This window comes from Antrostomus carolinensis, unplaced genomic scaffold (assembly GCF_000700745.2).
Source record: "Antrostomus carolinensis isolate BGI_N321 unplaced genomic scaffold, ASM70074v2 scaffold1976, whole genome shotgun sequence".
NCBI lineage: Eukaryota > Metazoa > Chordata > Aves > Caprimulgiformes > Caprimulgidae > Antrostomus > Antrostomus carolinensis.
In genome coordinates this window covers 12,161-27,743 of record NW_010321003.1, presented here as the reverse complement: position 1 = coordinate 27,743, position 15,583 = coordinate 12,161, and the positions used below count along the sequence as shown (strand labels likewise).

Here is a 15,583-nt window from a genome sequence, read left to right as displayed (position 1 = left end):
CTCCAGTCTTCATGGATTCTTGAAAGAAAACAACTACTTAACTTCTACTGTTTTCCCACCCTCTGGTAAATTTACTAGAGGTTGACATTAATTCCAGACTATGCATTTTAGTATAAGCATAATCAGGCCTTTTGGGAGAGGTAAGAAAATCAGTTATTCAACTGAATACTATTTAGATATTACAGAAAAGAAAAATACTCCTACCTGAAGCCCCTGATAGACAAAATGTTAACATTGGCTATGGGTGTCCCAACCTGAGTACGAGAGCAGAAGTTCAAAGAAATCATCACAGACTTGTCATTACAGAATATGAGTTGAAGGCAGAAAGAGGAGAGAACAGGCTCTCATGTCATTAGGCTGACTGAACAAACACACAGCATAAAACATCAGGAGGCATTAACACTGTGATATCCCAGTATCACTTGTTACGTTCGTTAACTTCTTCCTCCAGGATAGGCCACTGCCAAAGTGGCTTCAAAAAGGGAATATACCAAAGAAAGAAGAGCAAAGACCAGGTATACATTTTGCTAATTCAGAAGTACCATTGACACTTTGAAGGAAAATATTTACGTTGGCTCTTTACTCTCAGAAATTTGAAAATCAAAAGCAGCCTGGGTTCATATTACTATAAATTAAATAATAAGAGTAGTTTTTAAGGATCACTGAATTTTCTTTAAATGTTACCTTTTGGGGGGGGTGGGAGGGGGATTGTGGAGTGAGCCATCCCACTCTGAGAACTCCTAAAGCCAGACATATGTTATCAGACCAGACACAATACCTCACCCCCTAGTACAGCAAAAAAAATCACTGCTGGGAGAGAAAGTGCAAGAAAAAATCACTTCATATGCTTTTCAGCTTCCCTAAAATCATAGGAGTAACCCTTGCCAGTGCTTCTGATTGAATGAACTTAATTGGATGCTAATGTAACCACCTTAAGCACTCCTTCTCTTCTCCCTCCCACAAAAACCATTCTGCTCACCTCCATCCAGAGCTGCTTTTGCCTCTCCTACAGTTCCTCCAGGTTTTCTTTTTACTTCCCCTAAAACTTTGAGTAGAAAGAAACAAAATACTTCTCTTTACAAACATAGAGAGTGCTGCACAAGTGTAATGTGCTTCAGAGCAGTAAGGAGCAGCAGCAAAGGGAGCAAGATGACTCAGGATGGCTGAGAGGAATTCCCTGTGTGCTCACTCCAGGGCGAGCTGTGGAGATGCCCTGGGAAGTATGAGTGACTGTTCTCTGCTGGGCTCCACTGCACTTGGAAGAGGACCACAAGTAGAAAGAAAGTTGCTGTCCAAAGGGATGGGGCTTTTCTTACAGATCTTACATTCTTTTGAAGGTGAAACCTACTTGTGCACCTACATGGGCTTAGCTGCACCCAGGCCTAAACATTCACCTTCTTGGGGAGCGGGCTGTCAGGGTCCAGATGCATTTTGGAGCCTGAATGCAGACATCAACTGGACTCTTTGAAACATACTTAGCCCAAGCAACGGTCTGCAGTCTGAAATTATCTTTGTTACACCAACATCAGGCATTTGCATGCTGCCCTCTCTTCCTAAAGGTATCCTCTTTGCAACACCCTGCCATGTAACTTGAGTTAAACACGGACATACAGGCTGTCAGAGATGAGCTGGTAGGGTGGCATTTCTAAGTTCTGCCTGCACCATCATTGCTACTGCAAAATTTCACACCCATTCATGCCTAGTCCTGCTTTATTCAGCATTACAATGATCAATTAAATAGTGTAAACCAGTTGCAAGTATTCCAACAAAATTTAACCTTTTCTTTCCAAAACATTAAAATCCCCTGTGGCAAATCAAATGCACCTTCTCATTCACCATCAGCAATAGCAGTTGTGTACCTGAAGTAACCAAGACAGCAGGAGGAAGAGCTGACTTACAGAACTCACTGAAACTCAGTCCATTTTGAGCTTTAAGTTAACATTTTCAAAGTGCTTAAATGATTTTGAAAGCCTAAGTATCCAAAGAAGTGAATATGACTGACACAAAGGTCATTTAGCCACTGTTAACCTCACTCCATTTCAGACAGAATAAAAGTATCATGCAAAGAGTGAAAGTTCTCATTTTCCTTTTAAAGTAGGATTCAACAGAGGATGTGCATTCTTAGAAAGCTTTTTATATTCTCCTTGTTTTATAGCTTACTTTAGAAAAAACAATTTTGCTACCTTTTTTAAAAACAACAAAAAAAAAAAAAGAAGAGAAAAAGAAGAAATTCTGGAAGGTTTAAGATTTTTAAGACATTTCTCCATAGCATAGGTTATTGGGTCTTTTTTTCTCCTTCAAATGTTCTGCCTATTCAAAATATATATTTAAAAAATCAATAATTCAACAGGTTAAAAAAAACAGACAAAACAAAACACATCCCAATGCATTTAATCAGCTTTAACTTCCCTATCTCTGATCCCATGAACCTAATCACCCTCTAGCCAGCTTTCAGTTCGAAGCAGCCAAACTAAAAGGCTCTGTGTGTGTGTACATGTGTGTGTAGTGGGAAACTTAAAAAAACCCAAAACAAAACCTATTTAGACTGTTTTTCACAGAAACACAAATATTTTGATCTGGCATTAAACAAAGCCTGTATACTCCAATTTAGTCCAATGTTGAATTTCTGCAAAGATTCACTGTCAAACATTTCAGAAGAAAATCTGGATCCATTCAGTAGAGCTGGCAAAGAGTTAACTCTGCCAGGCGGGCTTCCATATAGTTCTCCAAGAGATTGCCCAATGTGTGAGGTTAAAACAAGTCATCCAACATTGGTCACTAGTAGCAATAATTCTGTCTGTTAATTCTCAGTCACAGCTTATTACACCCTCATTCTCAGAAACATCTTGAGATATTTCTGAGAAACATCATGAGCTGCCAGTTGAAAGACAGGCGTTGCATTTCAACTTCCAGAACCTGGAGTTTCCCAAGTTCTAATGATAAAGATCTTGCTGCTTGCATAGTATGAGAAACTTCATATATTCAAATTTATGCAAATCAGACCATAGAAAGGGGACAATCCAGCAGTTCAGAGTTCTGTTTTGTTCCTGAGACTCTTTTTTTCACTTTAAGCCAGTGATACAAGTTTTCCATCACCTGAAAACACCTGGAAATAACTGACAAATTGGTGTTCCAGTAATTTTGATAACTATCTTATTTTTCTTTTTATTCATTCTTCCAAATAGTTGGGTCAATAGCTCTACAGTATTTTGGTTCCAGCATGGAAAATTTGGGGCTCAAAATCGATCCTATGCATATTTTTCTATTTACCAGTAGGTGTAATACTCATTCCAACCATAGCCCCTGGGTACCTTTTTTAACTATAGTAATTAAATCTAGCATAAAGCCTGATTTTATTTTTCTCTCTAGCTCAACACATCTCTTCTCCTGCTCCAAGTCAGACATCCCTTCTTATCCAAACTAGTATCTATTTCCCCCTTCCAAAAAACCATTTCTGCTGCAAATCAACTCCAAAAGCCACAAAATGTTCTCTTTCTTTAGGCAGTGGAGTAGCCTCCAGAGTGAACTTTGATAATGTCCTCTTTTGACATCCCTTGCTTCTGCAACCCCCCAACTGTAGATGCTTTTCCAAAACACTTTCTCTTCTGCATTTGGAGACAATTTGTATGATGCAACTTACAGAAAAATAAAACATGCCCTTTGTGTTTCTTGGGTCAAGCATCAGTAATACACAGCAGCATATCACAGACTAAAGCAAAGCTGAGTTTAGAAGTTAGAGCATTTTGTATTCTGCAAAAAGAAAATGTAAGGGAGACAGGAATTTGTCAGAAGCCCAGGCATTTATGGGGTTTTTTTGTCTAAGACAGACCATTTTATACCTTTTTTGTTTAACAACTTCCACTTATTTTAATCTTTGACATCTCTGGAGTTCACAGCATACTACCAACTGCCACTGTGACATCTGCTAGGGAGGGCAGAAATAATTTGCAGGCTACCAACAGCTGCTGTGGGTCGCAAGACTGTCTGTTAAGAGAGGACAGGGGAAGAAAATTTGCAGCAAAAACTCTCCTCATCCCCACCCTCTGCTATTAAAGCATTGTACATTCTCAGCAAAAATAATGAATACTCTCATTAAAAAGTAGCCTCGTAATTTAAAAAATAAATTCCCACATTAGTCAGCTTCTGGAAATTGGTGGAGTCAGTCAGACCTCTAGAAAGTAAACAAATGATGCTGGACCAAGCTTGGCTTTTGCTGCTCTAAGATCTCTGTGGCTCACACATATCTGTGAATTTATCCTTGCATATTTTCTTTGAGTAAAGCACATAATTCTCAGCAGACAGATGGAAAAATGAGACCAGGAGACTCAGAGAACAAAACAGCAAACATGTTTTTAATAAGCCTTAAATCTGTTTTCAGATAAGTCAACAGGAATTTTTGATTTTGATAGAAGACTTAGGCCTACACAAAATGCTTCTAAAAACCACATCAGAAGCAAATTGCCCAAAGGACACCAACAGAGAACTAGGAACTGAACTCTGACCTCCTGAGCTTCAGGTTAGTGCTATAGCCATAACGCCATCCTCTCCACAAAGCCTTAGTGGTGCTTTAAAGGTGCTTTACAATGAATGCTGTTATGATGCACAGTTCAGCACTTGAGATACAGCTCTACATTTTCAGCACTTGAATTCAAGGTCTGTGTTCTCTTGAGAACCACATACGAATATAAATCCCAGTCTCACAGTTCAAGTCAACTTTGTTATCTATAATTTTAAAAAATACCACTTACGTACATAAAAAAAAAAGCCAAAACAAACAAAAGTCTGAAAATACCAAGGTAGTGAAAACCAGCCAACCAAAACCAGTTAATTCATGTGTCTTAGATAACAACTGTTTCCCAAGAGTGGCTGTAAGGGACTGGGTGCAAGTGGACTGCTTGTACATTGAGATGATGTCAGTGTCCTTCAGAATGGTGGTGTTTGTCTGTTCCATTACTGTGTCACCCCAACACAGCACAGATGAGATGTCAATCTCTTCAGTGTCATGGTGCTAGCTAAAGGCAAGAGTCTATTTCAACAAGCTGCATACACTCTTGCACACATCCAGTCAAGTAAGGAGTTTATTAGTCTTTGCATAATCCAATTCCAGGACCTGTGACTGCAGCAAGCACCAAGTGGAACAGTGTATTGTAAATCAAGGCTAGGTGATCCGTCACCTGCAGCGCAGCCAGCTGAATTATTTAGTCTCTCCTGGTACATAACTCACAACTACATTCTAAGAGTTTTAGTTAAACTGCAAACTTCCCACCTGAGTCCTCTCCAAACCCTGTTTCTCTCATTAAGCTGGGAATGTGAGTGCTCTCCAGCGTACATTATTGTGAAGAAAGGAAGCTTTCTGAGTGAAAACATCAGCCTGTCAAGCAATTCCATTTCCAGTACACATGTGCTGAATGCTGCTATCAATCCAGATCTTTCAATGCATAACCAGCAGGGTTTACAGCTACTAAAATATGGCTCATATACTGTACATTTTTTTTAAATAGGGTCAAGGATGATGAGTTCTGGAGGGAACAGACACCTTACCACTGTTTCAAACGTTTCTCCATACAAACACTAGCTAAAATATCCAAAGAATCAATAATTAATTGTTTGGGTTTTTGTTTGTACCTTGCTAATTGAGTGAGCTGCTATCCAAACAGATGCTTTCCAAAAGGGACCTTCCTTAGCCTCTGGTGCTGCAGACTGCTGTGTAATATACTAACTCACTGATCCATGCTGCCTTCAGTTTTCTTTGAGGCTTCCTATTTTTCAAATGCTGAAACATAACGTTAACCTTGCAAGCGTAACACCCATTTCTAACATACCTACCTCCTGCAATTTATTTGGGCAAATTTTCCAAAGGACAGTACTTTACACATGGAGACCTTCTACGTGCATACCATGCCTAAAATAAATAGTCAGATATATAAACATCAACCTTTAAATCTCATTTTGAAGACAGATCACGTTATCTCATCAGCTGGAGACTACATCAATGGTTGTGACTTAGCCACTTTACAAAAGATTCTCCCAAACCTCAGAGGAGAGGCACGTTATACAGGGAAAATAGTGTGTGTAGGAAATATCCATTGTATATCTACAAAATGGGCCATATCCCACTGCCATTAAAATTGATGGGAGTTTTGCCATTCACTTCAATGGGATCAGCAGCAGTATATAAAGATGAATTGGCTATAAGCGCGCACACTGGCGCTTTATGGGCGTGACAATATAAAAGTCCTGTGTGAAGTAATGAAATGAATTATAACAGTGCTGGCTATGTCAATCTTCCTTCTTTTACCTTCAGTTGCTGTATCAGGAACATTAAACATTTCCCTGGTTAGCCATAGAATCATAAAAATTACAGATAAAAAAAAGTACTATTAAGTCTACTTCCTGCCAACACAAAATTATTCCTCCCTGTACCTTTTCTAATCCTCTGTGCAGTCTAGTTTTACATCACTCAGATGTTCTGACATCTTCTCCTCCTTGCAAAGAACTATTCCATCAGCTACTTAATCACATACTCAGCCAAGCTAGATTTTTCCTAGAAAATAAATCAACAACTCAAAAAATCCTACCAAAAACCCCATGATATATTATTCTGAATTTCCTCTCACCATCTTATTTCACTTTGGGGCAATTAGAAAAATACTTTTTGAGAACTCTATCACTTACCTGCTTTTCACAGCCCACCACATCCAAATGCAGGCAGTAATAGCTGCTCATTTGTTACTGGCGTGAGGACAAACACAAAGAGGAGGCAGGGAGGTGAATTGATCATTTAGTTCTCTGAATTTTGAGTAACATAATTACATAATTACAGAACTGTGTTCCAGTGAAGAAGAAAGACCTGAAATCTTTAAGGTGAAGTTTTAGCAGTTTATGGTGGGCATACTGGAGACTTACCAAAGCAGGGAACTGGAACTAGTGATATAGGACTCCCTTTTCAATACAGGCAGTCCTCGTTTTGTCAGCCAGATAGAATGAGCAGTTTGGGGCCACAGTTATTTCTGGGCAAAATCTGATTAAGTGTTCAGCCTAGAAACCACCATTTAATTCTTAGTAACATGCACAGGCTTGTCTTACAGTTCTCACTAAGGCTGAAATAATTAAAAAATGAAGCTATCATTCTGTTGTTACCTTCATGTTGCTCCTTGCTCATTCACTCCCTACTGACTTAACACACTTCTGGGCTTTACCCTGTTTTAGATAGGTGGTCTTCCTCCTTTTTTAGGGTAGGATGAAAGCACTGAGTATATTTAAAAAAAAAAGAAAAAATTGCATCTAAAATATATGCTACGTTTTTATGCACATTCAAATCAAGGGACATTGAGCAGGTTAAGGTGCCACAGGAACGTCTATTCAGAGACCCAAGTTTTGCCTCATTAGTCTGTGCCATACATCAAAAATGGTTCGAAAGCCATTCATTCGCAGACTCTCACTGAAGCAAGACACACGTCTCTAGAGATCTCCCCAATAGCAAAGAAAGTTCCTGGAGATCAAGGTAGAAGGAGGAGGGGTGGTGTCAGGGTCCATCCCTGACACAGGTGCTGCTATACAGGTATTACAGCAGAATAGTGTGGGTGACCGACGCACAGCGACAGTTAACCCCAATCTATCTATGTGAGAGCTACTCTGATGCTGCATGTAAACGAGCCTCTTGCCTATTTTGATTGCTTTATTTGATTAGCCTTGTCAGAAGTAAGGTCAGGCCAAATGGTTATGGTCATTAAAGATGAAAGCCATACATCAGGGAAGCGCTATTTTGGAAAGAACAAGGTAAGACTGTCACCAATCAGCTGAAGCACCAGCCTTACTCACATTTGGGTAGCTGTGCTGCCTTCTAGTGCTTTATCTTCTTTAACACAAGACTTAGTTTTGCAACACCTTTTGGAGCACTTCTTACTATAGAATCGATTATTACCTGTGGTTTTAGGATTGCAGATCTCTTTCCTTTTCCTCTGTGTCCATGAAGGGCTACTACACCATGACTCACTGGTAAGTGACCACAGAACTGCCACGTCCATAGGACCATCACAAAGTGAAACAGCAAGGAAGCAGTTATGTAAAAGACCACCTTAAACACAGCTGTAGGGAGTGGAAATTCTTCAGTGAAATACAAAGACTGGCACAAAACCCAGGTTTATGTTCCAGCCTCTCAGGAGTAGTTGTGACTTTTTATCAGGACATTTTATTTTGGTACCACCTGCAAGATATTTTTTAAATGGAGCCAGGGGAGCTGTATCATGCTTGCCCCTGCTGAAAACTATGTACAACTACTAAGAAAATAAAACCTTCCAAGACCATTAAACCTTGACCTCAAAATCATAGGAGGCAGCCAGGAACATCAGCCAATGAAAGCATTTTCTGACAAATGTTTCACGATTGCTATGATCTGTCTTATAAAAACCTATCTTTAGTCAAAAATAATGTGGTGGGGACACAGCAGCATCATCTAAAAGCTAAAACTAGTCACTGCGTATGCCCTGTGCTCCCTAATCCAAGTTTGACAAACTGAGAACTGAGAACTTGAAGTTTCACTGTTACCTGGAAGTTTAGAGATTACCAGTATGTGCTGTTCAAATTTACCCTGGAAGAAAGTCTTATTTATAGTCAGTACTGCATAAAGTTAAATCAGTTTACCAGTAAAGACATATTCTACTACAGAACAGACTATTTAAGCCAGATGAGATGATCAGAATTTCCTCCCACTACATTTTTTTCTGATAAGAACACTGACAGATACAGCCATTCATTTGGCAAGAAACAGGTAGGCACCCTCTATTTAAATGCTCATAGTCAATTTAAATACCCTGCCAATTTAAAGCAAGCCCCCTGCAATTTTCATTATTGTTGTCCTCAAAAGACATTTTTCTCCTAAAACAGCCAAATGAACTAAGGAGATCCTCCCACCCCCAGCACAGGTAACTGTGGCTCTCCCTCCCCAAAAGAACTCTCCCCTCCCCACTGCTCACTCATGGACCTTTTCCTGCTCAAGGTGCAGCACTGCTGCTCTTCCACGCTAACAGCCATGGCATCTACTTCACTAGTATTTCATGTTTTTCTTCCACTGCTGTAGTCTTGAACTTTTCCTTTTACCCCTCTTGCAGTGTGTTTCACCTTCTCTTTGCACATCTTCCTAAGAAAGCCAAGAGTTCGTTAGTCCTCTAGTTGGCTGTAACAGTCCACAGCCATTTGTGTGTAATCTCTTTTTCCACTCTGTTCCACAGTGGAGAATGCTTTTGACAAGCCATAATTGAATTGTGCCAGATGTCATTGAGTAAAGGATAAAATCTGGCAAATACTGAAGTTGCCTTTATATAAAAGACCTTCATTTCTTATTGTGCCAACCTCCAAAAAAACTAACAGGGAAATTACTTTTTGTACTTTTGAAAAGTGAATGGCAGAAAAGCACGGTGGTATCAGAGCTCCAGTTCTCCCTGCTGCCTCTGAGGTATTCTGGCACTGATGTGTGCTGTGCATATGACTGGGAGTAGTTGCACAAATGCTCTTAATTGCCTTCGTTAGAGATCATGAAGATTTCTCTGGCAACTCCACAATCCAACAAAAATGGTCATTTTCTTGCCCTCATCTTACTCACCTGCCTTTTCCCTGCAGCTGCCATATCCTCTCAGATAGAGAGGCTGACTTGTTTGCTACCCCATTTCCATCAGTGTTGCTTATGAAAGAGGAGGCAGGACATAGTAAGGAATTCAATTACAATTCCCTGGGAAAAAGGTGTAAAAAGGGAAAATGTTGCAGTCTTGTCAAAAAGGTGAGCAGAAGTCATCCTAGGACATCAGGATCATCTAAGACACACCTGAATGGACATGAAACCTCTTCTAGAAGTATCCTTGAGTAGACACTGCTTCCCAACACAGGCAAACCTTGCCCCTTACCTCTACAGGTATGCCTCCTGTCTTTTCTGCTTTTCCCTTCTTACCCTCCACGTGTGGTTACCAAATCCCTGTCATCAACCAAAACTGATCAGAACAGAAAAAAAAAACCCAAACAAAACAAACTCCACAGCACTTGGGACTAGCATTCATCTGCTATAAAGCAAAATAAATATCACTTCTTATTTAACCTCATTTTTTTCCCCTACCTATTGGTGCACTTTTTGACTAGTTGAAAATAAACTCCAGGAGATCAGCAAAGGGTTATGCAGAACTCAGTGCAGTTTTTAAATACATCAGGAGGCCTTGCTGCATATTTCAGATTTAATGTGATGCAGTTCACAGGGACTCACCCATATGCTGAGGCTGAGGGAAGTTCAGTGTTCAGAGACCCCTTTGTTCTCAGCTGTGATTACCTACCTCACGTTCTCTTCAACCATTCAGTTTAATTACATATTTTAATTCCATCTCTGAGTAAGTTACATTCTTGGCTTTCCATTTCAATTTCCACAGGGCAAATAAAACTGATGGAAAGCGTTTTGACAAGGATATTCTTATTTCATCCAGTAGCCTGAGATGACTCCAAATCTGGATATTATATTTAATGTTTCTGGGACAGATGCTGTTAGGTCTTTTCATAGGAACACTGTGCCACCTGCATACATTAGTAACTTCCCTGCCTCAAGTTGCGTACACTTTTTATCCTCTTAAGTTCTCAGAGACACTGCTGACAATTTAATACTACAGGGGCACCTCAAACTTCATCACAAAGTAGGGGAAAGGGTAACTGTGGAAGCTCACGCACCAAAGGGGCAGAGTACCTTATGCATTTCTTTCTTTCAGCAAAAGGTGCAGCAGTGAAACACTATTCTGAGGGCAAACTGCCCAACCCATCCCACTCTTCGTCACAGAGGCCTGAAGAACCAAAGCCACTGCTCAGGATCAGCAGCTACTTTCAGGCAATTAAGATTTCTTTCAGTTCCAGAGCCCTGGTTCTGGGCTCTGCCCTCTCACTGCTCTAGATACTACAGACACGACCTTTCCAGCAGCCACAACACTCAGAGCTGGGACAAATGTTAGATGGTCCATGACTGTGGGTGCACTGACAGAGAACTGGTGTGAATGCAAAGCTGAGGCTCATCAGTGTGACCCAGTGAGCAGAGAACAAAGGCAGTGAAAAGTCAACTGAACTTTTCAGAGACAAAAGACAGTTCAGTTACAGTCGTTACAAGTATTTCTGAGCTCACAGCAACAGAATTGCTGGAGAATCCATGTAGAACTACTGAGTTTCCAGTGTGGTTACACAGAGCTCCTTACAGAAAACCTGAGGCAATCAACGTTATCCCTGCCTTTGTTAACAAGGTGCAGAATCATCAATTTAGTAGCTTTTCCAGTATTTACAGGTCGATATTCTTTGTATTCAGAAAAGACAAAAAAAAAAAAATCTGCTTTAACAAGTCATGTTGTGATTGCAAAAAAACTTATAATGACATATACACAGAGACATACACACAAAACATAAAAAATATATAAATGTATCGTTTCACACACACAAATTTCCAAATGAGCAACTCATCTACCATAAAAAAATTCTGTTCTTTAAAACACCATTCCTTAAAAACAATTATTATAAGTTTCAATCAGGGAAAGGACTCCTCTTTGCTCAGAGAGGGATGAAAGGGCTCCATTCTACTTCAAGAAAAGCATTCGACCTAATACACACAGCGTTCCATGATCCACTCAGAGACATAACTCAAGCACTGCTGGATCAGAACTCTCTACACCTCTCCCACGGGCAGCACACAGGAAGACAGAGTTTGCACATGCATAAGCATAAACACGTGCACATATGTCTATATATTTATCCACAGCATTGTGGGAACCTACAACCAACATCGGTGGGAATCTCTTTCTTCACACACCACAAATACCACATCAGAAATTCACACAACATTTCTTAACTGGGTGGAAAAGCCACTTCTCCAAATTGTCTGTTTTTCTTGTCACGACTGTAATTATGTAACAAAACTCCCTAAATAATCTGCCATTACTGCAGTTATTAATCGTTTTGCTTCTGTTTGAAATACGTGCTCTGCTGGATACACCACATTATGCCTCAAACTGTGTACCAAAGCTAAACACATCTAAATCTACTATTTAAAGACATTTCAACACAATTTACTCTTTCAATTTATATTTTTGTAAGCTCAAAAATATAAAAATATTTTAAAAAGCTGGTGTTGATATAGCCGCTGACCTTTTTGACTGTAAACAAAAGACAGTTTTTAACCAGTAAAAAACTCAGCAAAAATGAAAACTGTTTTGCCAGTGCTTGGAATAGTCAGCGCTTAAGATGACAGACTCTGCATAAAAGTCAGTTCTTACAGGAAAATAGATTTCTAAATGTGTTTGAGAGTGAACACAGGATTTCCATGACTTCAGAAAGAGGCACCATTTAGACAGTCTATTTTAAAATATACTGTATTAAAACAAAGTTAGTAATTAAAAAAAAAAACAAAAAACCCACAGTGCAAAAAACTAACTTCTATTCTAGGATATAAATTTATTTAAAAGCATCACCTTGGAAATTATACAAAGCTCCCTTGACTTCATAAGGACTTCACAGAAGCCCACAAGTCCACATTAGAAGACACATTCCATATTTTAAACCAAACTAAGTGTCTAGCTTCCTTTTTATTAGGCAGCAGCTGATACAAAACTGCAATGCCCTAAATTCAGTTGCCTTGGAGGTGTTCATATACACCTACTATATTAGAAATAAATATTAATTTATCACATATCCCTTATAAAAAACTAACAGGCATCCGATGGACTACATTTTCCTTAGTTTGGCTACATACATTGGACCCCATGTCCTCCCTTTCTCTGGGAGAACCAGGAGTTCATGCTGTTGCATACCACGGAGAAAAGCAAATTCCTGAGAAACAGCTTTGGCCATTTCACTTATGTCTGCAGGCACAATGTTACTGCAGGAGTTCAGAAGGAGATTTATTACATCGCTGTTTTCTGCCCTGGAGAGAGTGCATGTAGAATAGACCAACGACCCACCAGGACGCAACGCTTTAATAGCGGATCTGCAAATGACAAACAAAGAATTCAACATAAGAAGTGACATACTGGAGGTGGGGGAACATGTAAAAACTTCTAAATCTACAGTTATATATAGGAATAAATATATATAAGAAGAATAACATCATGAAAACATCTTAACAGTATATAATTGACAGTTCAGGAAACTATCTGCAACACATTTTTGCCTTCTCATTTATTAATGTATTCTCAGTTAACCAAAGGTATTATTTACACAACAGTGGCAAGCAGAAAGCAGCATCCATTCAGAGTTGCAGAATATACTTCAAACATTTATATGCGCAGCACAACTGCGAAAATGCTGCAACTGTGCATACAAAATGGGTCACACCACATCAGAAGTGCTAGTTAGATACTTAGCTAGCTGCTTGAGTGAACAAATTTCAGAATGTAGAGTTGCAGCAACAGCCTGAACTAATTACTGCGTTGTAATTTTACAAACATTTCTGTAAACTCTGCAACTTATTTAGCAGATAAGAGGACTCAGCGGTTTTACTGCTCTTCAACTTGATTTCCTAAGGAAGTACAACTCACCAGGTCATACTGTCTGGTTTATGTGCCCTTCACCTTTCCACCTGTTGACAAATTTTGACTAAACAAAAGCAAAATAGGAGCTTAAGATTTCAAGTATCCCAAAAGCTTCATGACTAGTGGTGGATGGACAGAACAGAGGTTTTTTCACTTCCCCACTGAATCAGAGTTGAAACAGGCTGTTTACTTTCCATTAAAGCAGATCTTCCAAGTCCTTTTTCAGACAGATAATATATAACCTATAAGAGTATAGAAATGAGACACACAATCTATATTCACCTATCGCAAATTAAAAGGGTAAGGAGAAAAACCTCAAATCTTGCATCACAGAATAGCATTATTCAAATCTGGTGCTACCACATAACAGAAGGAGGAAGCTACACTAAAAGTTTATTTGCTATTAAATCGCTCTCTTAAAGTAATCCCTTTAAATCATATACTTTGGCGCCTTTAAGGACATAATGGCTCAAAGATTGAGTTGTAAGCTAAGTATTCAAACAGATCACTTCTGGAAAGCAGATATGACTAGACTGAAGCAAACACCACATTAAAATACAACTGTTCCCTAAACAAAACTTCTTTTGTTTAAGAGAATCTGAATAGGTGAATGCTGTTACTCAGTTTGTGAATATCAGAGAGACAACAAGGCAGGTGCTCAGGGGACTGCAAGTGTGTCACTGGGAATTTAGCGGGTGCACAAGGGCAGGGCAGGTACTGGATATATGGACTCAGTGGAGCACAATTACACACAGTCATACTGTATGGAAAGACACTGAAAATCTTAGATTGGCAGATATTATTGACAATGCCATACTGACACCTCTCCCCCCAAAAAATCTACAGGGAAAAATATAAAGAAAAATGAAGAAAAAAAACCCTATATCCTCAAAGCAGATGAGGTAAGCAGTTCGCAAATGCAGTGAGCCTGATTCCAAGCCCAGATAAACAAACATGCCATTGAAACAGCACTTCTTCCAGAGATAAGCTGAGGACTTGCTAAGGATGATACCTGAACAAAAACAGTTGAGAAAGGAAAGGAGAAAATACAAAGGGAAAAAGACAAAGTCCTTTTAACAGGATTGGACCTTTTCAGGAAAAGAATCAATAAAGAAAAGCCTCATCACAAGCAAGATCAAAGTAGATCACAGATCAAAGCTAGTCTGAAAGTCCTGTCTGAAATAATAAGGAAACACTAGGAAAAATGACTGTTCCAGACATAGATAATTCAACTCTGTTCACTTTCCCAGGTGAAAACTCCTGCGTATGATACCCAGTCTTTCTCTGGGAAGTGCACACATTATTTTGCTCATCTCTTCTATGAGTCCTGGTTAATCAGCGAGTCAAGTACATATTTTACTGAAGTCCATAGTACTCCAATTTTATTTAGTGTAAAAGAACAGAGCTCTCTCAACTGATGATGCTCAAAGAAAAATCAGTGTTTAATGCCATTGTTGCATCAGTCTTCAGTAAAAAGATGGAGAGTCAGCAGATGGCTAGCACATTTAGCCTGAGTAAGCAGTTCAAGTTCAGCCTGAACAGGTTACAGAGTACTTAGGTAGCCTGAATACTTTCAATTTCACTCGGCTTAAGGGATTCATTTTAGGATACTTCGAAAATTAGATAAAGCTATCACAAAACTGCAATCTTATCTCAGACCTCTCAGTAGCTTTTGAGAGTCTGCAAAAATATTTAAGAATGTTTTGGACACAGGTTGATATGGGATGACATTTATGCCACCTTGAGACAGTAAAACAGAGCAAGTGTCATCCTAACGTCCCTTCTAGATCTTATTTTCTGAAATTCTGCAGTTACCAGCATGCATGTGAACTGCTCAGCTCCAGATATTCACCCTTCTACCCCTCTGCATCCCAACACACACATACTCCTTAGCAGGCTACAAAAGGAGTAGTACTAGACCCAAGGCTCTAAACTGTCTCCAGTGTCTCTCCAGCTACCTTCCTTGTTTGCAACAAGCCTGCTGTATCTGCATTTAAAGAGGTTTAGACTGGTGCTCTCTGGCCTGTCTTAGCAAACACAGTGCGCTC

At 39.4% G+C, this 15,583-nt stretch overlaps 1 protein-coding gene across 1 annotated transcript in view; it reads right to left on the bottom strand.

Moving 5' to 3' along the window:
- Window positions 1–12,706: 12,706 nt before the first annotated feature.
- The window catches only part of NSUN3 (NOP2/Sun RNA methyltransferase 3), a gene marked incomplete at its 5' end in the record, with an annotated part of 14,158 nt that continues 11,281 nt past the window's right edge, over window positions 12,707–15,583 (bottom strand). The window contains one exon of the mRNA XM_010169753.1: window positions 12,707–12,991. Coding sequence (XP_010168055.1) covers window positions 12,730–12,991 — 262 coding nt within the window. The remainder of the gene's footprint in view (window positions 12,992–15,583) is intronic.